The sequence below is a fragment of the Hylaeus volcanicus genome, chromosome 2 (assembly GCF_026283585.1).
Source record: "Hylaeus volcanicus isolate JK05 chromosome 2, UHH_iyHylVolc1.0_haploid, whole genome shotgun sequence".
Taxonomy (NCBI): Eukaryota; Metazoa; Arthropoda; class Insecta; order Hymenoptera; family Colletidae; genus Hylaeus; species Hylaeus volcanicus.
In genome coordinates this window covers 22,052,929-22,077,057 of record NC_071977.1, presented here as the reverse complement: position 1 = coordinate 22,077,057, position 24,129 = coordinate 22,052,929, and the positions used below count along the sequence as shown (strand labels likewise).

Sequence of the window (24,129 nt, the reverse complement as noted above, 5' to 3'; positions counted from 1 at the left end):
CCATCTTATAGAGACAGTGGGAACTGTTTTTACTACAAACTTGGGCGTTTTCCCACCGATGGCGCCACTATGTCCACCCAAAACCGTTCAAAACTTCGGAATAAATTTCTACCATTGACCAACCAATGTAACTGGAAAATATGACTAATTTAAGCCTCATTTGTTCATATAAATTATTATATTGTAATAGAACAATAATCGAGGTTGAAATAACCCGCCAAAGTGTAAATGCGCAATGAACAAAAATTTTGTAAAACTGCTCAATTTGAGACAAAGCTGAGTATTCCGTTCAAGTCACGTTATTTTGTTTTAAGAGTTTGTTTATTTGATAAAGTATAATTGTGTAAATTTACACTCTTGCTTGCACATCGCACGTATGTTAACTTGAATAGATTGTAGGTAAATAACAATGCATAAAGCATTTTTCGATAGGCGCCTTCGATACAAAATGGCGGCACACATAGAACATTGTTTAACGTCAACGCTATCGTTATATTTGTTAAATGCGTAACTGTTAAACATTTGTAGATTGACAGTAAGCAATTTTGGAATCTATTGGACTTTCAAGAGTTGTTTAAGGAAGTAGTGTTGGATAATCTAACCTAGTATAACTCTAGTAAACATATATATGGTGCCACTTTAATAATGTTGTCTGTACTCTAAAGTTTTTATATTGCAAATACGTGTGTATTTCACATCGATACGTTAACAAAGAAGTACTTCAAATTATAATTTGAGAAAATGCATACATCTGGAGACTTCAAACTTCATGGTGGTGACAGTGCGTTTGCAAATAGACAAAAGCTTCTGTTTGATAAGCTGTCAGATGCAGAGCAGGAGTGCAACAAGAATAAAATGACGACTGAGTCCACAGATGTAGACATGGCTATTGATGAGTCAAACAAAACTAAAAGTATAAGAACTGGCCTGCAACGTAAAAATGAAACAAAAAGATTTCGTGGTAAAGAGAGTATTTTCAAACGACCAGAAGGTCCAGCACCACGTGCTGTTAATAGAAGTGTACCTGACTATCACAAGCATCCTCATAAATGGATGAAATACAGTTTGGATGATGTATCCAATGATGATATGACGGAACAAAGCAATACAACAGCTGCTTTATCGTTTTTAAACGAATTGAAAGCAAGAAGGTCAATGGAACAGATCGAAGGAACAGAAGAGATGGACTACGATGAAATTTCTATGATTGATCAGAGTCATGATCAGACTAAGGTAGCATGTAAATCTAAGAAAGTTCAAGCAAGAAAGTCAGTGGAAGCAGAAGAGATGGATGTAGATAATACAACCTTGGATGAACACAATGAAACTAAGACAGTAATCAAACCCAGGAAAATTAAAGCAACATCAGAGATTGAATTTAAAAAACCTGAAAGTGACACAGAGAAAACAGAGAATGCACCAATTATTATTGATCACGACGACAAACCTACATTTAGGAGTAGTAAAGTTATTATGCCAGAATATATTGTTGGTCAAAAACAGAAGAAGAAGAAGAGAAACAAGAAGGAAAAACTTGTAGAAAAAGTGGATCGTTTAAAGCAACTGAAATTGGATCACTTGGAAGAACTCGATGAAGAAGAAAATTGAATATATGCTCTATATTGTGAATATACTATTAGCTTAGTTAATTGCTCTACGATACAAATATATCATATATTTCATTCTATCGATTAATGTACTTCGTATATAGCAGCAATAAAATACTACACATCGCTATAAATATTTCTACATTAAATTGATAAGACAATCAGCATAGATATTTCTAAAGTTCGGAAAATTTAAATAAAACCGCTTCGACATTTCTTTCCGGAAATTATGCGATTGCGCAGACATATCGCGGGGTATGAATGTTTCCTGTCGGCTTTAGTCGCTGCTTTTCAAAAGTTTTTAGTTCACTTCTACTATTTTCAACGATCCGTCCTCGCGATAATGATTGGTGAACGAGACATAAGGCGTTAAACTTTGGTAAGTTACATGATTTGTCTGAATGATTATGCATTTTGTTAAACGACTGTGAGGAACATTAACGTGACTGATTGGAGGGGGAAAAAAAATTCATAACCTATACTCATGCGAGGTCTGCCGCGATTCAAAATGGCGTGTCATCGGTGAACGAAAAAACGTAGGCGATTTTGCGTCTTTACGTATATACGTGTTAAATTTGTCGTTCGCGTTCTATATTTGGTGAATTTATTTCTCTTGCCAGGATAGCAAGAAACAGAAAGAGGTTATGACACTACTCCCGCGTACGTCGCCTCAAGAAGTTCGTTAGTATATTCGTAGTCGAGGTACGGATTTAATAATGCAAGAAATCGTCCTAGCAGCCTTCTCCGTGATATCGAGTCTGCTCATAGTATTTGGCCTGGTGCTGCTGGGTAAGAACGACAGATAGTAACGTTCCGTTATTGCTACGCGGTACGCAGAGAGTTCCGAAACATTCTTACCCGAGCTGTCGAGTAGTCGTATAGTTTCGAAGTTGAAGGTATAGTAGGAGAGTTTGACTACATACTTAACCTCTATCGTCACGTGTATACGCGCAATCTCGTCGACTATTCTCGGCTAGAGAAACTAAAGACTCTCTCTTTGTCCTGTATCGTATTTGAAATGAACCGTCATCGATAAACTGCAATTATGTTATACCCATTCTTTTGCATCGGTCCCTTATTATCCAATTCAGTGCTTCTCAAACTTCCCACTAATCCTAGATAAAGGATTATTGACAATTTCCTAGAGTAGATTTAAATTCTTATTCTATTAATACATTCAGAAACTAACATGAATTTTGTACATTTTACTTCTAGAACCGTCAGATCAGACCAATATATGGTTTTAATAATATAAAAATAGTCTATATCTTGCACCAACAGAATTTAGTAGATTAAGTAAGCTTAATTTGATAAAGCTATCATCGATAATATTTTAGTAACACTTTATAAAGAAATGTTAATTCCGTAGAATTCTATATAAGAATCTTCTGTTAATAAGGGACCCTAGTTTGAGAAACACTGATCTAATTTATGTTGATTGTTATCTCTATCAAAAATTATGTTTTCTCTGATTTTTAGATAATATGTTTGACAAAATTATACAAGCTTTATGTGCAATGTAATTTGTTAACGTAAGCTACACGATTCTTTTTCTTCACAGACATATTTTTATTTCTCCACAGGTTGGTATTTAGTTTGGAAATTTTTCCTCTCGCGATTCCGCTTTGTCAGAGAACTATTGGGTGGAATGAGTGAATCTTCTTCTGTGAACGATTTAAAAAATGGTAGATCTCGTATAAAGAAAATTCGTAGGGATTGAGACTCTGAAGATATAAGACAGGAAGACCACTGAGCAACATCTAAGGAAACGGAAGGAATCAATTGCAACAATTTTTCATTTGCGTGTAGACAAGATTTTAATCCACAAAAATGTCTATAAATATACGATGTGCAACAACAGATGATCTGTTGAACATACAGCATTGTAATTTACAATGTTTGCCTGAGAATTATCAGATGAAGTATTATTTGTATCATGCTCTTTCTTGGCCGCAACTAAGTTACGTGGCAGAGGATGAAAAAGGCAGGATAGTTGGTTATGTCCTTGCTAAGATGGAAGAGGATTGCGAGGACAATCCGCATGGACATATTACGAGTTTGGCAGTAAAAAGGTCTCACAGAAGGCTTGGTATCGCACAGAAACTTATGAATCAAGCTTCCAGAGCAATGGTCGAATGTTTTGGAGCGAAATATGTTTCGCTGCACGTGCGTAGAAGTAATCGGGCAGCTTTAAATTTATATACGAGCAGTTTGCAATTCGAAGTGTCGGAAGTTGAACCAAAATATTACGCGGATGGAGAAGATGCTTATGCCATGAAACGAGATCTTAGCAGCTTTCACATGGAGAAAAATGCGGCGAAAGAAAAAGTGAACAAAGATGGTAACACGCACACGCATACTGGCAGATGCTGTGATCGTTCATAGTCTGCTTGGTGTATCTACCTAAAATTAGGTTTCAATTGATTTCTTACATTATTAGCTCTGTACCATTTGGATCTAAATCTATGTCACTTGTACGTATTTTTCATAAACGGATCTGCATGAGAAATGTGTGAAAACATTGTAAAGTCAAACATCGTGGCTTGAATGTTTGACCTGTACATTATCATGGACATTTCGCAAATACTAGAGTATTTGTATTTATTCAAGCCTTATCCGAGACATATGAAATGTTTTATATGCAGCAACAAGGAGGTGTATGTGTTAATACTTACGCCGGGAGTAGGAGAGAGACTCTTACTATTGTATGTACTTCAATGCAAATTGAGTTAAACATTTGTAACAAAAGTTTCATTGCGTGTAGTTAATTGATATACCATGTTATTTAGGACCCATAAATCTTAATAAAGAAAATAAGCCGAGAAGAAGTATGATGATCTTTACGCTTCCTGTCTATATTTTCAATTAATCTTTACTGAACCATTGAACTATAATATACAAATAACGCGCCAGTATACAAAATTATCACCTAAAATTTCATTAAGCAAATCAAGTGCGAGATGATGTCAACTTTTTGGAGGAAAACACTTTTAGCATTCATTTATTTCCCAAAGTTTGTTGTCTATGTTATGTAAAACAAGTCTAATTATTCTCTCTATTTGTAAATACTTTACGAACTTTGAGTATAATTCAATGCTTAAAACTTAAGATTTGACATTGCACGATTTTTTAAATGCTTTTGTTTCACTGCTTTGTTGATACATTATTGTATTTATGTATACATTGTATAGGAATAATTATAATATACATACGTATGTATATGCTTATGTACACATTAAACGCTCTTAAAGTAATGATCGATTCAGTTCAATGGACACGTTAATCCAAAGTCGAACTTCCATTGAATCGTTAGGTAGTCTGGTCGATCAGATCGATAAAATTTATAAGCGCTGATTAAAGTATAATTTTACACAACGTTACCCGAATAATTCAAGTCGTACGCGAAACTAATGAATAGTTAGTAAAATTCCTTCACGATTAGAACATTGCTAAATTGCAAAATATTTCAGCACGAAACAGTTCCAGGTACAATGTACAAAGGGTAAATTAAAGAACATGTCACGAAACGATAAGATTCCTTAAGCGTTCGATCGACAATGTATATCTATGTCTTACGTTTCGACATAAAAAGAAGTTGTTTAATATTACGTCGCGATTATCAGAATACGTTTCAACGAGAAAGATAAGCACCTATTAGTATCGACTATGTATAAATTCTAAATATACAGTAATTCTAACTGCTTTGAATGCTCGTTATCTTACAAAAACACGTCGCCAATAAATTATAATACAATTCTCGTAAACGAGGTTCGGTGTTCACGCGATATGCTCGATTATATACTCTCTAAAAAATAAACTATAAGCTATCGTGGTAAATACTCTAAATATGGACGATCGTCTGAAAGTATCTCGATACTCGGCCTTCTCGTTTCAGCGATCCTCCAGCTGTCTCCTTGAAAACAAGGAGACAAAAGACTATCTCGAAAGGCGAAAAAGTAAATGCTTCGAAAGATACAGTGTGGAGCGTAAGTATTGGCACAAAACTAGTTGTAGATGCTTAGTATCGTATAACTTTATTATCTCGCTTGGTATCGCTCTTATGAACTTATATTCAAGTGTAATAAGAAAGAATAAACGCTGACACGCGCGATAACAAAATAATGATATAAGTATATTTTAAGTTTAAATCTAAATACAAGTATTAACACACATCAAGTGTGTTGTAAATATTCAAGTCCTCTTACGGAATAATTACGAAATAAAGCGATTGGAAATCTTCTATACTTGTTATATCTTATATACTTGTGTTATTATTTTGTTATGGAATGTACCAAATTTTATGTTTCTTATTATACTTGATATGGTAGTTATATTATGGCAATTGTCAATGTTTATAACACCAGTTGTCTACAATTAGTTTTACTTTGAGCACGCTCTGTACCAATACTTACATTGGCCATTGTTTAATACTTTAAATGATATACCAATCTTAAAGCTGCGTTACAAATGTGCGGTTGTCGATTACCCCTCAAAATTTAAAGGCAGCGTATCAATAAAATTCATTACCTAAGTAAGCGAGGAGAGACAGTGAAACAAAAAGAGTTTCACTGTATCCCCGTAAAATGCGATGCGTGTGTATTCCTAACGGAAATTCAAGTCCTGCCGATCGTGAAAGCTTCCGGAGTCTACGCTGTTAACACTTTATCTACCTGGAGCCTATTTATAATTCCTATTTTTAGTTCCAGTAATTATCTTGTGGAATTTATTAACTGTGTTGTTGATTACCTATTTACAGTGCTCGATTTTTGAAAACAGACAAGACTTCTGGTATACTTCGTAACAGTATGCAGAAGTTAACTAGTTTAATGTATAATAATGTAGAAGGTTGTCCTTCCAAAGTCTAGGATATTTTTAAATAGGCCAGTGGTTAAAGTGTTAGACGACTCATCCTGTTTACGAAAGTTTAACAATCGGCAGGTACTTTGGCCGACCAATAATTGATGAAAACGAACGCGTACAAGTCGTACTGTTTGTCTTTAAGTTATTGTTTTCGTTGCGCTTGTAAGGAGAGCGCCATGCGGTCGAATAATCATCGGAATGATTGTAAACGGTTTACAAATCGAATGTTTCCTTTTCGCAATCCTCTGGTGTGCGTTTGTGATTGGTTGGATGTTTCTGGAAGAGCCGTAAAAAGGCCTGGCACGAAAAAGTCGTACCCCGGCAATAAAATCGTATAAAAATTTGTTTAAAATCGGCCTGTACAAAGACAGATTCGCGTTGCACGTAGTCAAACCTTTGTGTAAATATTTCAATAAGTCGTTTTCGCGAAGCTTCTTTTGCGCAATGGTTCTTGACAATTTTTAGGCTACTGTTAACTCTTTGCGGCACAGAAATTCAGGTCATAAAATAGACCCATGTGGCACAGGAATTTTATTGCGTTTTAAATCAAACAAAATTGTTATATTTTTATTAATAAAGGTATCACACCTATACACATGCAGCTACTGCAAAATTTCGAGGTGGGATTAAAAGTGTCCCACCATGCATTACGGTCCATGAAAAAGGTGGGACACTTTTAATCCCACCGTGCCCCAAAGAGTTAACCAGTGTATCCGTTCGGCCGTAGTACTCGAACACGCTTTCGAATGAAGATGTGTCTAGTCAAGGTCACGCGTACAAACTTGTCTCTGCTCTGCAAACTGTCGTCTATACGATACACATTTAAGATAATAATAAACACGCTGGCAACGACAACGGCGCATTACATTTGAAATGAATCTCGTATCCAAGCCGACGACACGACGATCGACGATTTCGACACTTCATCTACAGGTAGCCTAGTCGTAGACCTTTTACAGTGGGTGTAGAATGTATTCGTACACCGATCAATTTCTCAAAAAACTTTTCTGTGAAATTGTAGTTTCTTAACTTTCTGTTTTTATAATCAATGATATTTTACATATTCTCCGAAGTCTCTAAGATAGATATAGACCAAACAACATTTACTAGTTGATATAATTTGTGAAATTAACAAAAGAAAATGCGAAAAGTGGGTAAAAGTATAGAAGCAATAAGTATTTGTACGATTCTTATTACGAGCCATTTACAGTAGAGTTTGTAACGTAAACACATTAGTTTATTGCTCCGTGCGAATTAGTAAACATCATATTTCCAGTAAAGTACTTTTAAACAGTTGTGCGAATATTTATTGCTTCAACATTTCTATCGATTAATTGTTTTTTTCTTGTTAATTTCCAAACTTACATAAATAGCTATTTTTTTGTTGTAATCTATCTATTCTAGAGATTTCCGAGAATATGTAGAATGTCATTGTTTATACAAAATAAGTTGATAAATTACAATTTTACACAGTTTTTTTGGAAATTGATCGGTGTACGAATACTTTCTACACCCACTGTAATTCCAATGTCCACCTATGGAAACCTAGCAAATGTGTTGGTTGTTTACTTACAGTGCTCGATTTGAGGAAACAACTGTCTAGATTAATATACAGGGTGTTTCGTTTATAGCGGAATAGTTGAATACCTCATTGTGAGGGAGGGGATGAAACAATACAAAAAAATGTTTTTACAGAGGTTGTTTGCTACAAAGGGGGATTCTTCGTAGGGGTCATTTAAAGTAAAAATTACTTCACTTTTCAAAAATTATGTACCCTATATAATTTTGGTAAAAACATTTTGGATTACTTCATCCCCTCGTGACTCATTTAAGGGATTAGTCGCAGTCAGGAAACTGGAAACGGACAGTTTCTTGTGTGTTTTTTTTAAGGTATTAAATAATAATTTTTATCAATGAAATGGAAATATATTACAAAGTATGTCTTAAAGAATTATAAAAGAATTTTTGTTTTAGGAAAAGGTTAATTCATTTCGTCATAACAGGCGATTGCGTGGGTAGCCATTTGGTTTACGATGACCAAGATTTCTTCAAACTGATGCACCTGAAGACAAAATTAAAGGTAGATCTAGAAAATATATTAGACTAACGGGTCCCTGAACGAAGGATTTTTTATTTTCTTGTATACCTTTTTTTTTATCGTCTATTGAATCGCTTAATTTTAGTGAAAACATTGAAAATCAACTTCAAATGTACGCCATCTTGTTTTAAATTAATTTTTTCCAAAATCCTTCGTTCAGGGACCCGCTAGACTAATCTATTTTCGAAATCTACCTTTGTTTTTGTTTTCAGGTAAACCAGTGAAGAGAAATCTTGCTCACCGCAAACCTATGTTTTTAAATCATCGTCTACGTCATCGGCTTTTTAGTTCTTTAAAACATGCTTTATAATATACTTAATTGTTACTTATGCAAATTATTATTTAATAACTTAAAAAAAAAAAAAAAAAAAAAAAAAAAATCACAAAGAAATGTCGTTTTTCCTCTTCCTGATTGCGACCAACCCTTTCACCATTCTTCTTTGTCGCCAAAACTATCGAATTTGATACATCGTCTATATCCTCGATTAAATGAAATCTTTTATTACAATAATTGCCGTCAAATAGTGTGCCCAAAAGAATTAATAATAGAGTGCCTTCAGGAAGAAGTATGAAAAGCATGGATCAATATATGCGGTTTGGTAGTCTTTATCGTTGAACAAAACACCTTGTATACCAATCCAGAATGTTCCCTTTTAACTTGTAAACACCGGTCTGCTACAGGCTGGTAGACAAAGCGTCAAGAGCCATTCCAAATACGTTCTATAACATGCTACGATATCTCGTTACGTCGTTTAATTTATTTCACACCTCTAGCTAACAGAACGACACGGTTACACGATTTTCCTATAAAAGGTTACATTGTCTATATTCTCAAGTACATTACAAAGACGCTTATCCCGAAATCGGTTCCCTTACATTCTAGATACCTGTGCTTTGGCAGTTGCGTAGTTCTAAGTAACGATAGGCCTCGAGAACTTTTTATTGCGATCGAAGGGGGAGGCTTCGTGTTAGTCGAACGAAAAGGATGGGATGGGGGAGGTCGGCGTTTCTTCCGTGGTCCAAATTTGTTTCTCTAGCCTCTACTCGACTCTCAGATTCTGTATCGCGGGAGTTAATATTGCTTACCGATCCCTTTGCTCGTCAGTCTCCCTTTACCGTCAGAATCCGATGTTTATCGATCGGGCCCAATGGTTTAGGTCTGGGTTAGCTGCCCTTTTCTTTTCTTTTTTTATCGAATCGTCTGCGGATACTAGCGACGATACTTCCTAAAACAGAAATCACGGCGACCATCGGGATCCAAGGAACTTGCAAACAATGTCCTGTTACGAAAGGAGTGGCTAAGTTTTGCTTCTTTCGCGACGAAGATTGGTAGCTGATCTTCGGACGTTCAAGGCTGATGCGCGGCCTGAATCATCGCGACTTTGAGATCTTTGGCCAGGTGGGACACGTCCACCACGCTGTCGACCATCTCCTGAACCGCGGATACGTTGGGGAAGAATTGAGCGGCGTGTTTCGTCTTTGACACGGTTTGGCCGAGGGCCTCGTTCAGCGCGTTCGCGCATTGCAGCACGCGCGTTCTCACGTCGTTCCTGGTCACGTTCCTGTGGACTGTGTCCCCGATGTGCACCAGCCTGTGGGCGCTCAACACCACGAACTTGCCGTGGGCTAGGAATACCTGTGGAAAGAATTGGAAAATTAGGATAATTCTAGTTGGGACTCGAGCAATTTGTGATATATTTTTGCGAGATTATTATCGATGGATTGGAGGCGTTTTTGGGATGAAAATTAGCCCAAACACGACTTAATTTGGGGCGTTCTTGATTATATGTTGGTTGAAGTATTTAGAATTGAGGGTAATTAATAGTGGATTGAAGTAGATCGTGTTTGGGTGTTTCATGAATCCATTGATAATTATAGAATTAAGATATCAATAACACGGTAGAATTCTCATTGATATGGGAGAGTAAGATTGCGGAAATTTTATAGACGTGGTCCACATAATACTTGTGTGGAGATATCGTGAGGATATATTAGGTAGACCGAAAAGTAATGTCGTTTCTTTCACATTAAATTCAAACTTTCCAATAAATTTCTATCTTTAATTCATTATATAATCGCTCTCATTGTCAGCAGCCTTTTGTCACCTAGTGTGCAAATTTTCAATGACATAAATGATAAATGATAAATGATAAATGATAAACAAGTATTTAAGATGGCAAAAACGAAATTACTTTCCAGTCCACCTAAATACATATAGATTTTGGTAGTTGGTTCTTGGAATAAAATTGGTCCCCGATATAAGGACACCTTTGTGTTATATCGAGGAACTACTGTATTAGGCCAATCAATAGAGCATTTTTGTGTGACAAAAATAATAACAGCAAACCGATTGTGCAGTTACATAAAATGGGATGCGAGAACGTTCGAGATCTCATTCTGTAGGTATTTTCATCACGTACATTTTATCTCATTGGAGCATTGATATCGCTGCATTAGTTTAAAATTGATAAGCAAAAAAAGACAAAAATCACGATTTTTTAGCATTAAATTGTAAATAACAAGAAAACGGAACAGAGTTGGGAGTGAAAAACATATACCTATTAATCTACGCATCCCATTTTATGTAACTGCACAATCGGTTTGCTGTTACTATTTTTGTCACGAAAACGCTGTTTTTTAATTCTCTACCGATTGGCCTATATTTATTACAGTCTATTTATCATTCTTATCCGACTGCCACGTAGCAATACAGTTGCGAAATGAACAATTTTATCAAAGTATGAAATGTCACTACACATCCCCAAACGGTTGAAGATGAAGAATTTGATAAAAATATGAAATATCATTGAAAGAATTGTTCCATTTGACACGGAACTACCCTAAAGTTAAAAATACTGCAAGTGTCGAAGAGTGATTTTTTGAAGGGTGAAATTGTCAAAGTTCCTGGGGTGTTACTCGCCTTGGGCGGTTGGTTGTGGGCGACGGTTTGCATGAAAGCGTCGATGGCGTGAGTCAGGTGGTTGCCATGCGTGATCACCTGGGCGGCGTAGAAAGTCAGCAATTGTTTGTCGTTTGGATCCATGGGTGTCGGTGTCGTGGGTGGCATTTGAATCGTCGCATTGTCCGCCTCGGATATAAGCAGGTCGTAATTACTACGGAGTTCCTGAGGCAGCGCCGTCCTGAGCTCCTCGCGTTGCTTCGCCACCACCTCCCTCGAGTCGAGATTTACGTAATCGTAATCGTCACCTGCGCCGCTGTTGTTGCTGCTGCCGGTCGAAATGATCGACGATCGTTTGAACAGCAGCGTCGAGTTACCCTGGTAAACATTAGATCGCGTGAAATTACGTCGTTTGATGGAAAGGGGGAAAAATAAAGCGGAGGTTGAATGATTTGGTGATTTTTACGATAACTGCAAGTCAATAATAATAAGAAAAGTGAACGAAGTAAAGGGCCCTCAGGAGCTGTAGCTAACAACAGACAGTAATGAAAGAAGTTAAGGATTGATGTGAAACAATGTGAACGTAATATGGAGAAAAAAACAGATATGTGCAAGACTGGTGAATCGTAACAAGCAAGAATGGAGCAATGGGTGCAGTAATGTCAAACAGATTTCGAAACCTTATAAAACAAAGAAACAAACAAACGAAGAAATAGAGCATTTTTGTGTGACGAAAATAGTACCGCAAACCGATTGTGCAGTTACATAAAATGGGATGCGTAGATTAATAGGTATATGTTTTTCACTCCCAACTCTGTTCCGTTTTCTTGTTATTTACAATTTAATGCTAAAAAATCGTGATTTTTGTCGTTTTTTGCTTATCAATTTTAAACTAATGCAGCAATATCAATGCTCCAATGAGATAAAATGCAGGTGATGAAAATACCTACAGAACGAGACCTCGAACGTCTCGATCGGATAACGAGGAACGGAGAAAAATCTGGAAAACCGGAAAATTCGGCGTTTTTTCAACTATTCAAATCTGTTTTAAAAATAAAAATTAATCTACGCATCCCATTTTATGTAACTGCACAATCGGTTTGCTGTTACTATTTTTGTCACAAAAACGCTGTTTTAATTTCTCTACCGATTGGCCTAAAAATCAGAGCGCACGTGTTGAAAATTGTGAAGAAATCTGAAGAATTCTCGCGATAGAAACTATCTGAAGATCGAAGAAAGAAAAGTCCCTCGAGAAATGGGGATAAAAAGGATCGATAACAAAAATTTGGAGAATTCTCGAGGCCGATCGGTGGGGAGTGGATGCTCACCTGAATGAAACTGGCGACTTGACGAACGTCTTCCGTGAGTGCACGGGCGCACGCGATCAGCTGATCGAGTGGATCCGGTTGTGTGGGCAGCAAGGTGGATGGTGGCCCGTTCGTAGGTGTCGGTGTATCGCCACCCCCGCGACAGAGCTTCCCCGCGTCCCATTCCATCGAGTCCAGCTCAGTGGCTGCTTCCTGCACGAGTTTGTCGGAATCACGTAAGGCCTTGACCAGGGGTCGCAGTTTCGAGGCCAACCCCTTGTCGGGTGCCTTGCCCGCATTTCCTAGAGTGCCTGCGCAAAAAATCGAGGAGTCTATTCAGCAGCAGATCTCCTTCACCTTTAACACGTTGATCACCACATTTATGGTTTTTGTGCATTTATCGTAGAGAAATTTGTGCATTTAAGGAGACTTTACTGTATCAACACTATGCCGTCCGGTGGCATCACTGTGGCGTGCGTGTTATATTTACAGTGGTTAACTGAGAGCTACTAACTCTTCGCTCCCTTTATTGTTTTCACAAGGTATAACGTTTCCTTTTTCTTATTATTCCTTCTTTTTATTTTTCATTTCTTACTACTGCTACTAACTCTTCGCTTCCTTTATTGTTTTTTCACTTTTGTCATCTTTTGTGGAAGCATCATAGAAAAAGATCAAGAAGAGACTGTTCACTCTCCACGAAAGTAAGGCCGATCGCATACGGGCGCAACTGATCAGTTTCAAGCCACTCTGAAACTAGTTGCATGCGACCGTGGATCTACGTAGGTAAAACGAAGATAGTGGAATAGGTAAAAGAAAGAGCGCAAACGGTTTGCAACGCTAATTTCAAATCGGTTGCACCCGTGTGCGTTCGGCCTAAATGAAGCTAGATCTCTTACCCTCGGCGAATTCAGCTAGATCGTGGAGGGAGGTTCTGAGCCTAAGGGCTGCGAGTCTAAGATCCATCAGGGTCGCGTCTAATCGCTGAGGCGTTCTCCAACCGGGGCTGACGAAGCCGAGTAACCTGGCTATCGCCGCCGAAGCCTCGGTCTGCAGCCTTTGCAGGCCTTCCAACGCGGAGTCCAGCTCCAGTGGAAGCTCCTTGTTGGCTGGAACGTCGTAGATCTGCTGGGTTTGCGACGGGGGTGGAGGCGTTGGCGTTTTAGGCACGGGCGTGTTGTGCCGGGACGGTAACGAGGACGCTGGAAGACGCGATCGAGGTACATCGTAATCGGGAGCAGCGAGGCTAGATCTGAAACGACGATGTTATTTATTAATTAAATTAGAGTTTGGATAGGTCTGGGTAAATTTTAATCCTTTGCGCTCGAGAAGTGACTCTCGGTCACCATTAGGTTTCACGGAGAAAATCTAGTAGGTTGTCGCAAAAGTTTATTTCGTTTTATTAATAACCAGACTGGGGAAGTTTATGCACGATAAATATGTAACATGCATATGCAAAATATGCATGAAAAATATCCACAATATGCACGAAAAATTTGAATAAAACGTAGTATAATAAATAATATATTGGTATATTACAGAATATTCGCTATGTACACATATATAAAATTGAGATGAAAATGAGAAATATCTATTTGAAATGATTTATTTCAGATCGTTATTTTCGACACAGTTATTTGGAAATGAAAATATCAGGTGTAGAAATTAATTCTGTGCCTTTCCAAGGTATACTTACCATTTATTTATAGAGAAATTTATTTATAAAGCCATACAAGCTTGAATCTTCCCCCAGTAAGTTGTCATCAAATAAGTTAGAAGGTTGGCGGTTTAACGTAACAAAATAGTTGTAAACGATTGTATTTAAAGGCACAGAATTAATATTTCAACCTGTGTCCCTTATTTTCATTTGCTGGAGTACTACGACAAAATCGCGAAATCACGGAGTCATACTTTTCAAAATGGTTAAACGGAAGCAATTTCTCGGAAACCGCGGTAGGAATGACCGCTTGGCACTAGTCTGGTATTTAAGCTCGAGCTTCTAGAAATAAATCTCTTCCTTAGCAGCTGTGGCGTCTCGTTACCTTAGCAAATGTACACACGGTTCAACGTACTCAATGTTGATGCTTTAAATACTCTTAGATTACCCCTTTAAATTTCGCTGGTCGCGACAGCAACGGAAACGTCCGCGAAAAATAGAGAAAAGCTCTGAAAACTCCTCAGCATAAAGATTCTCTTAAGATGGGACACAGGATTATAGTGGCGACGAGAAAAATTTTTATTTAGATGAAAATCGGAGATAATAAAAGATGAACAACTATTATATAAATTACATATCATATTTTGCATCGAATAAATTAAAGCTTCTTCGAATAATTATTTCTTTGAGTTGAAATAACAAATAAATCACTGAATGGAATAAACTGTCATAACAATTTTAAATAAAATTCAAATTAAAGAGCGGAATTTCTATTACCTAATATTTAGTTCCTATCGTTGTTAGATACTCTTAAACAATTGTTTTTTGATATTTAAAAGCAGCCAAGAAAAATGCCAAAACTGTTATACGTTCCCTACAAGTGACAATTTGCAATAAAATGGTAAAAATCAAGTTGCGCCACAATAATTAACAAGCATCACTAATAATATAGCAACTGTTTAATATATACTACACAAAATTGTTTAAAAGTTAAAATACCTTTCCATTAGAAATCATTTTTCCCTATATTATACTGTGACTTTCTTTAATGTTCAGTGCATTATTAACAAGAGAAGCCAACAAAGAAAAAAACGACAAAATCATACGGAGCGCGAAATTGCGAGCACGTATTGAATTAAACATATCTTTACGAACGGAAAATGGTCGAATTCGCTTTCACGGATTCGTCAATTTAATTAAAGCGCCGTCGTTTCAACTAAAAATTGTATCAACCGTTCGTTCGTGTTCCGCGTCGCGAATCGTATCGCTTTCTGCGTGACTTGTCATTAACTCGTTTCAATCATTAAAACCGATTACATAGTAATGTATCGTTTCGTTTAAATGGAATATTCTCGCGCTATCATTATCTCGTTATCCAATTTGAACGCTCGCCAATTTAAAACCTTGCAGGATTAAAGGATCAAAGAAATGCACCCAAGACATTTAGAAGATTATGTTTCCAAACGATTTATTCGTGCAGGTCGAATTTCAGGGATAAAAGGTTAATTGCGTGTAGGTATAGTGTAATAGGTACCATTTTCATTGGACGTTTCATTTATACAGGGGACGCTGTAATTTGTAGTCAAATTAAGTAGGAAGCCATTTCTTCGGCCAGAAATTAAGGAAAACCGTGGAAGAGTATTATTCTTGTTTTTTTTTTCTTTTCAATTTAAGCTTTTAATGGTAAATAGTTAAATTTTGATTAATTTAATTACGAGTTTCAGGAGAGACAATGGCGTCATTCATATTTCAGTGTCTCAATTTAATGGATTATTTAATGCATTTAATTTAACGCAGTGAATGATTCATGAATTTATTTAACAATGCATCGTCTGATTCGTTCGATCGAATTGATTATTTATTATATAATGAATTTGACGATGAAACGAACAACTTGAATAAATGAATTATTTAATGAGTTCAACTGAATTTATTCAATAATTCGATAACTAAAAAATTCAACAATTGAATAATCGAATGATGGAGTAATTGAACAATTAAATGATTCAACAGTTCAATCAATTTATTTCATTTAATATTCTACCTATTATTGAATTCATTTATTGAATTCATTTATTATCGAATTCACCAAATATTAATTAATGAATTCAATCGACCACATGCCTGACCATCAAATTTCTCAATACTCCCACTAAAAGTTGCAATAATGGAAACTGTTGACCTTCTAACGTAAATAACAAATTTAAATACAATCGCAGTTAATATTTCAGCAAATAACGTAGTCTACACTCTCCACCACAACACAAACAGCAATCAAACAAATATTTCCTCCAGATCGCGCGACAATACAGTGGGTGTAGAATGTATTCGTACACCGATCAATTTTCCGATTCACTTTTGTTTGAAATTGTAGATACTTAACTTATTTTTTTTATAATCAATGATATTTTACATATTCTCGGAAGTCTCTAAGATAGACATTTTGCGGGGCCTAAAAAATTTTGCGGGGGCCTAAATTCACATTCAAATCCTACACTTAAATTTTACAACGAGGAATTATTTATTTACAAATGTTATGTATTTTTTATAAGATGAATATTAAATAATAATAATAATACCTTGATGATTTTTGTCACTCCTTTCAATTTAATCATCGCTACTAAAAAAATGTCTTGGATCTCAGCAAAAATTGCTTCCATGGTATCATTAGTCTGTAAAAAGTTAACCAAAAACGGTGCCTTTTAATTCAGTAATTTTCGTAGACCGCGTAGACGCGCTGAACCTGCCTTGCGCCGGCCTTGAATCTATCTATTCCAGAGATTTCCGAGAATATGTAGAATGTCATTGCTTATAAAAAATAAGTTAATAAATTACAATTTTACATAGTTTTTTTTTTTTTTTTGGAAATTGATCGGTGCACGAACATTTTCTACACCCATTGTAATAGGAGTTATAGAGGAATCCCGAATTTTGAATGGTAAATTGGATGAACGTACCTGTTCGATCCGCTGAGGGAGCCGTCGTTTGTGAGGCTGGACGCAGAGCTGCTAGGCGTGAGGGGCTGCAACTGTCTGGGCACGTCGTAGCAATCGAGAGGCGTAACACCAGAGCCACCAGAGCAATTTGAGTTAGGCGTGCAGGAGGTGGGTTGCCTGGGGATGTCGTAGCACGAGGGCGCAGGACTCGGACTGCTCGCTGGCGATGGTATCACGGGCACAGCTCGTGGCGGGACGTCGTAGCACTCGCTCACGTCGCCGCCGTTGTCCACCGAACTTCTGGTGCCCGTCGTGTAACGTCCTGAACAGGAATCCGTGGGGAAATGTTAGGACACGGCGCGTCGACAACGTCCGAAGGAAAAGATTTTTCGCTTACTAGGAAACTTGAATCGATGAAAGGTGAACTACTGTCTCCAGTGGGATTTGGTGACGGTAAATGGTTAGTGGTGACCTCTGTGCGTGACGTTAGGGGTGTGTAAATTATTTAGGATTATATTATATGTACGTTATAATGTATTTAGGATTATACACGGTCTGTCAAAAAAAAACCGAACTTTTGCTATAAAAAGAAAAAAGTACAAGTAACGTTTTTACACACGCGTTTATTCGCTTAAAATAATCTCCCTCTGCGTCAATACAGCTTGTAGACCGCGTAATTAACATTTCAAAGGAGCTTTGCAGCTACTGTTTTGGTAGCCCGTTTAGTACGGCGGTTACAGCGGCCTGAATTTCGGAAATGTTGCTATAATATGTCCCGTTCATTGGAATTTTCAATTTTGGGAAAAGAAAATAATCGCAGGGTGACAAATCAGGCGAGTAGGGTGGATGATCCAAGGTAACAATGCCTTTTTTAGCCAAAAATTGACGTGCAGCAACATCCAACTTCGTCTGCAATGGACTCTCGATCGTTTGAATCGAGTGAACCACTCGTAAATTTGTGTACGACTTAGGCATTCATCCCCATACACTTGTTTTAACACGTTGATCGCCACGTCACCCATATATGGGTGACAGTGCTTTTCACTGAAGAAGTAAAAAAATTAATTTTGAAAGCCAAGTATGAAAGGAAATGAATTTGAATGAAATTCATGAATTTTGATGAAGTTACAAAAATAAATACCACGATAAACGTTTGATTATGTAGTCTCCAATATTCTAAATAATATTTAATTGTAGCAGAAATTTTCAAGACAATTTATCTGGCAGTCAACGTGTTAATAACGTAAGCGTTTCGGTAAAAGACTTTTTCAATTTAACGCAGAACTTAATATTAGCGCGTTGCTCCATTGCGGTGTTCCAACAAGCGTCACAAAACGTTCGTTATATTTCAAGTCACACAACGGAATGTGATCTATCGATTCAAATGTTACTGTGCACGGTCAACAATTAACGTTTAACCTATCGTCTTTTATTATCTGTAACTAGATGGCGCGATTAGACAAAATTTTAGAGCAAAAGTTCGGTTTCTTTTTAGACAGACCGTGTATATGATTTTTAGGGGATGAATCTATATGTCTGGATCTGGTGGGTAATCTTTCTTTAATGCAAGAATATTTCAGCGCACGGCGAGCAGACGAACTAGTGACACCACAGGGAGAGCAATTATAATAGAGTTTTCCTATGGTGTTATTAGTCGTAGTGCTCACTTTCACGTTGAGGGAGGAGGCTTACCTAGGATGGTTCGAAAAAGGGAGCATATTTATGAATTTTTCGGGGACAAATAGGAAACTTTTTGTTAATAAGTTTTAGAGCATTTGGAAGAATGTTCCTTGGTGCATGCGTCGTAATTTTTGTATTTAAAAATATGTTAAATTAACGGAGTTACAATTCATAAACATTGCCTCGAAAATAGTGAAAGTAAGCAAGTTAATACTGTGTTCAGTAATACTGTACACGTAACTTCAAACATTGACCAGGCGAGTTGCAAATGTAACAAAATCCTATATACACATACGCAATCACGTGTACCAAATTTCAAAAGTTTATGTCAACTACTTCGACCGCAAAAAGGATCATAAACAGTGGCTCAAAACTGGCAAAAGTAAAAGAGTTACGTAATATTATATTTAATAATATTATGCGTAACTTCGAAACAAATTGACCAAGGCTGTTGTAAATTTAACAGAATCTCACATATAGGTACACAAGGAGACGTACTAAACATCAAAAGTGTATATCAATTGCATTCACCGCAAAAAAATGATGAAAATTGCATTACCTTGAAACTGTTAAGAGTAAAAGAATTACATAATGTAACGTGTAACTTTGAAACAAATTAACCAAGACACTTGCAAATTTTATCAAATCTCACATGTAGGTACACAAACAGACGTACTAAACATCAAAAGTGTATATCAATTGCATTCACCGCAAAAAAATGATGAAAATTGCATTACCTTGAAACTGTTAAGAGTAAAAGAATTACATAATGTAACGTGTAACTTTGAAACAAATTGATCAAGACACTTGAAAATTTCGATTAAATCTCACATATAGGTACACAAACTGATGTACCAAATTTCAAAAGTCAATATCAATTGCATCCACCGCAAAAAAAAGTTATGAAAATTGGCTCGAAACTGGCAAAAAAAAGAGTTACCCTCTCAATACGGATCTTCCCTTGTAAATACCGGGGGATACGGAGGGTCGAACGAAGGGTTGTCGCGTACCTGTGTTGTGTAACTGGTCGTTGTTGGAATTCAAGGGTGAATCGTGTCTCGATGGCGGCGCAGGACTTCCCCGACTCGCCGGAAGATCGTAAAGGTACACGTCGCCGCATTTCTGCGGAGTCACCACCTGCGCAAAAAAAAGATCAAAGAGCAATTAATTACCACTAAGTTGGGATACATCCTCTGTTCGCTCGCGAAGAGTCGACGCCTCTGTTTAACTAATTACCAGCTTTTTGCTTAACTAACCCAGCGTCGCGGGTGCTCGTTTGTAGACCTCGACGATAAGTTTGATTTAATTGCTTCCACTTTTTCACGGTATTTTTAGAGACAGGTTTTATTACCGGGATGTTCAGGGCACTTTGATTGCATTGTGTGTTTATCGTCGATTGTGGAAATGTTTTTCGAAGTTTACGTAAATATTTCGTGGACTAATTAGCTGGATTAATATTGAACTTTAAAGTAAATTAAAATTCATGCAATGGAGGGTCAAAGAAATTGTTCAAGTAGAAATGTATTATTAATAATGGTGTTAGCTTACTCTTTTAGATATATAGATTCGTCTAAGGATTAATTAATGATAAATAGAAAATAAATATAGAATTTAAAATAAGTTAAAATTTATGTAATAGATGGTCGAAGAAATTATTCAAGTAAAAGTGTATCGACTCTGCCGTATTCTCCAAAATACACACGTTCATTTGAGAGTTAATTACCACTCAAGATGTGACGATAAAGATCATTACCGAGCCTTACATTAATTACAATCAACCGCTAGCTACCTCGTCGTGGTTAAAAATGATGTCTCCACTTAACCTTGATCTTCGACCAAATGCATACCGACTCGAATGCTTGCGTACATTGCTGCGGCCATTACAAAATCAAATATACGGACGACGGATGCTCATTAGCGATTTTGTAACCGCGGTCCACTCGTAAACCGTATTCTAAACGTTTGATCGTCCCTCTGCGTTCGTGGAAACGTGTAAATAAAGTATTAAGCGCCATAACAGCCGAGGATCCTGTTCGGGAATCGTGGAAATTTAACGGAATCTTTTATAGCCAATGGGACCTTTACCCTTCATCGCGTGAATTTTATTTTGTACTTTAAAAGGAGATTACTATTGGTTATTGAAGTAATTAGTGGTCATGGAGATTGAGTCATTTATTAAAAATATAGTGTGTCGAATATGTGGAGTACATTTGAAATTGTGGGAGGCAATATAGTTAATTATTTAATTGTAAGGCTTTCTTTGGTGAATATTTATTATTATTTAGTAGGATAGAGCAGATAACGCAGCTAAAAAGGTTGAACTTTTAAATGGAAATACTCAGGTGTACTTAGCGAAGACGTCATTCTTGGGTGGTTATAGCAATCGTATGACGATGTTTCTCTCGCTTGCCTTTTACACATCATTTCTTCAGTTTTAAAAATTTTTCAATCATTTCTTTTACTTAATAATATCGCAATCAATCGAGATTCTCAGTGCACGACTTTTTCTTTTAGACCAATTACAAACCATTTTGGGTATTTCAAAGGGTAATCTCATGGTTGCCATTAATCCACGAGTAAATAAACATTAATGTGTTTATTTCGTTCCCGAAGATCACAATAGGACACTTAAATTTAAATTTAAAATATTCGTACATTAAAATTCATGGAATACATAAATCACTCGGAAGGATTATAATTTTTGGAAAATTACGATGTTACTATGTAGTTTACTAAAGCTAGATTGCCAAACAGGATAAGAGACCGTTCCATCCTGTGCAGTATTAAATCTTCGCAAAGCATACAAATTTTAGAAAATTTCTGCGATATTAATTCTATGGAATGAAACTATTCCGAAGGATTTAATTTCTTAAAAATTACGATGTTATTAGTTAAGCAAAGCTAGATTGCCAAAATTAGCAGTGTGTAGTGGTCTGTGCGATCCAGAACACACACCTGCCATCGTTTCGATCGGTGAACCGCGAAGCTGCGAGGGAAAATGCAATTTCGTTGGCGAAATTCGAGGGAAAGAGAGTGGGTGGAAACGGCTGAACGCGGGAAAAGAGATGCCGGTAGCGTAGGGGATGAAGAAGAAAGAGAGGAAACGCGAGGAGGGATGCGCGCATCCCTCCAGAGCGCAATCTCTGGGCTCATCGTCCGCTGCTTTACAATAATAGAGGCTCTTCAACCCTTTGCGTCATACATAAGCGTGCTACGCTTTTATTCTTCCCTTTATTTCGATTCGCGGACCACGACAGCTGCCTGGCTATTCTCATCGCAGTTTCTACGCTGTTTTGTTATTAATTTTAGATGAACATGTTAGACGTTGTTCACTCTTACAAATTGACAGCCACTTATTTATACATTTTGAGAAGGGAAACCACATTACAAGGCCAAGTATTAAATATTTTTCTCGAAAGAATTTATCTAATGCTTGTTTAATTTTGAGAATATTTTAGGTATGTTCTAAACTATTTTTCAATTCATTTCGATATTATAAATTTATTATATATTATTTCATAAAATCTTATCTATCATGTATATTAACCAATCATTGATTTCTTAGAATCATATTATAATACGTGTGCCGTATAATTTTAATTCACAAATAAATATAGATAATCAATCTTAAATATGTACATACAATTAAATATATATTAAATAAAAATTTCGAGACAATTTTAGGTATGTTCTAAAATACGAGCCTAGCCTGATATCAACAAAAAGATATAAAAATGTATACAAAAGGAAGAGAAAGATAGAGAAAGAAAAGATTCGTTTGTTTTTCGAGAACACTCATCGGCTTCAAGATAAAACCACCCCCAGTGGACATGATCGATGGTGAAACGCGCGAAAACGCAAGAAGCTCCACGAGAGCCTTTTTGCAATAACATTTTTTCCGAACCGTTTCGAGGGGTGTCCTGCGCGAATGTCACCATGGTAACCATCGAGGCGTGATCGTTGAATGAAATGGGGCCGAAATGATTTGCGGTCAGTGCTCGATCACGGTTTATCGATGACGAGCCCACCCCTGTGGGAGTCGATCGGTGGACGTTCCAGGCGAAAAGGGGTGTGGCACGCCGTTATTTCGAGGGTTGGCACGCCGCTTGGCAGCGATAAGGGCTGACCCACATTCCCCCGCGGATATGTACAGCGACTGGAAGGGATCTTGCGGTCGTGATATCGGCCAGAGGCTGAATTTTACAACTTAAGCCGACTGTAATTAGTGAAACCCCTTTTCAGACGAGGATTACACTGGATGTGGATGGACTGTTTTGTTCGGGACAGTATTGTATTAGAATTATTCTTTTTTATGTATGTTCACGCAGAATTTTTTAACGGATGGACCAATTACTACGAAGCGATGGTTGATTTACTTCTTATGGCAGAAACATTGTTTCTCGATGTCAGTTAACACTTTACGGGCCGAATTTATTTTTTCTAGAGAGACAACTTGCATTTACCCTGATATTATGAGTTGATGATGCTTTCACATTGTGAAATTAAAATTGTTTGGTAAAACGTCGATATATTTACTCTGATATGATGAGTTGATGATGCTTTCAACTTGTGAAACTAAAATTGTTTGGTAAAATGTCGATATATTAGCACGTGACCTGAAAATTACATGAGCCTGTAGAGGGTTAAACAACGCACCAGGAGAAATTCAGTAATGTTGTTTGTTTGATTGAAAATGAAGGGTTGGGTTTAAGAGTCGTCTTAATTATTACTTATTGAAAATACTGTGGTTGAACTTAGCCAATCCTTTCGATCTAGCTGCTTTCTATTTGAATTCTATTCGTTTCAGTTCTAGAAACTAATTGTATGACACTGGGGTTGGTTATAAATCAAAGGCTGCAGCGAGATAAGGAGGGACAATTTGTCTAAGAACAAATGATGTTCATTCTTTTTAACGTATGTTTCTGTGAGTCTCAATTGTAATCTGAACAACCAGAAATAATCACTGAGACATATTTTTCTATTGATAAATAATTTATGAATACATGAAATTTTGATTGATTTATGAATTCAATATAAATATGATTAATTCATGAATATATCAAAATAAATATTAGTTTGCGAATATAT

At 36.8% G+C, this 24,129-nt stretch overlaps 4 protein-coding genes across 4 annotated transcripts in view; 3 read left to right on the top strand and 1 right to left on the bottom strand.

Moving 5' to 3' along the window:
• The first annotated feature begins 392 nt into the window (after positions 1-392).
• Positions 393-1,687, top strand: LOC128872541 (protein TSSC4). The gene has a single exon (XM_054115348.1). The coding sequence runs from the start codon at positions 742-744 to the stop codon at positions 1,606-1,608; it is 867 nt and encodes a 288-aa protein (XP_053971323.1). The 5' UTR covers positions 393-741; the 3' UTR covers positions 1,609-1,687.
• A 154-nt stretch (positions 1,688-1,841) lies between these two features.
• LOC128872543 (uncharacterized) overlaps positions 1,842-24,129 on the top strand; it is a 175,815-nt gene continuing 153,527 nt past the window's right edge. The window contains exon 1 of the mRNA XM_054115350.1: positions 1,842-1,986. The gene's annotated coding sequence lies outside the window, so the exon portion shown is untranslated. The remainder of the gene's footprint in view (positions 1,987-24,129) is intronic.
• On the top strand, positions 2,100-4,435 carry LOC128872542 (N-alpha-acetyltransferase 10). Its single transcript, XM_054115349.1, has 2 exons — positions 2,100-2,396; positions 3,191-4,435. The coding sequence occupies exon 2, from the start codon at positions 3,438-3,440 to the stop codon at positions 3,990-3,992; it is 555 nt and encodes a 184-aa protein (XP_053971324.1). The 5' UTR covers positions 2,100-2,396; positions 3,191-3,437; the 3' UTR covers positions 3,993-4,435.
• Positions 4,742-24,129, bottom strand: part of LOC128872539 (breast cancer anti-estrogen resistance protein 1) — a 151,533-nt gene continuing 132,145 nt past the window's right edge. The window contains exons 4-9 of the mRNA XM_054115346.1: positions 20,052-20,178; positions 17,383-17,683; positions 13,668-14,020; positions 12,793-13,082; positions 11,486-11,842; positions 4,742-10,201 (exon numbers count right to left, since the gene is read on the bottom strand). Coding sequence (XP_053971321.1) covers positions 9,914-10,201; positions 11,486-11,842; positions 12,793-13,082; positions 13,668-14,020; positions 17,383-17,683; positions 20,052-20,178 — 1,716 coding nt within the window. The 3' untranslated portion in view covers positions 4,742-9,913. The remainder of the gene's footprint in view (positions 10,202-11,485; positions 11,843-12,792; positions 13,083-13,667; positions 14,021-17,382; positions 17,684-20,051; positions 20,179-24,129) is intronic.

Excerpts from the sequence above, each read along its gene's own strand:
- LOC128872541 (XM_054115348.1), top strand. The coding sequence starts at position 742 with ATGCATACATCTGGAGACTTCAAACTTCATGGTGGTGACAGTGCGTTT.
- LOC128872542 (XM_054115349.1), top strand. The coding sequence starts at position 3,438 with ATGTCTATAAATATACGATGTGCAACAACAGATGATCTGTTGAACATA.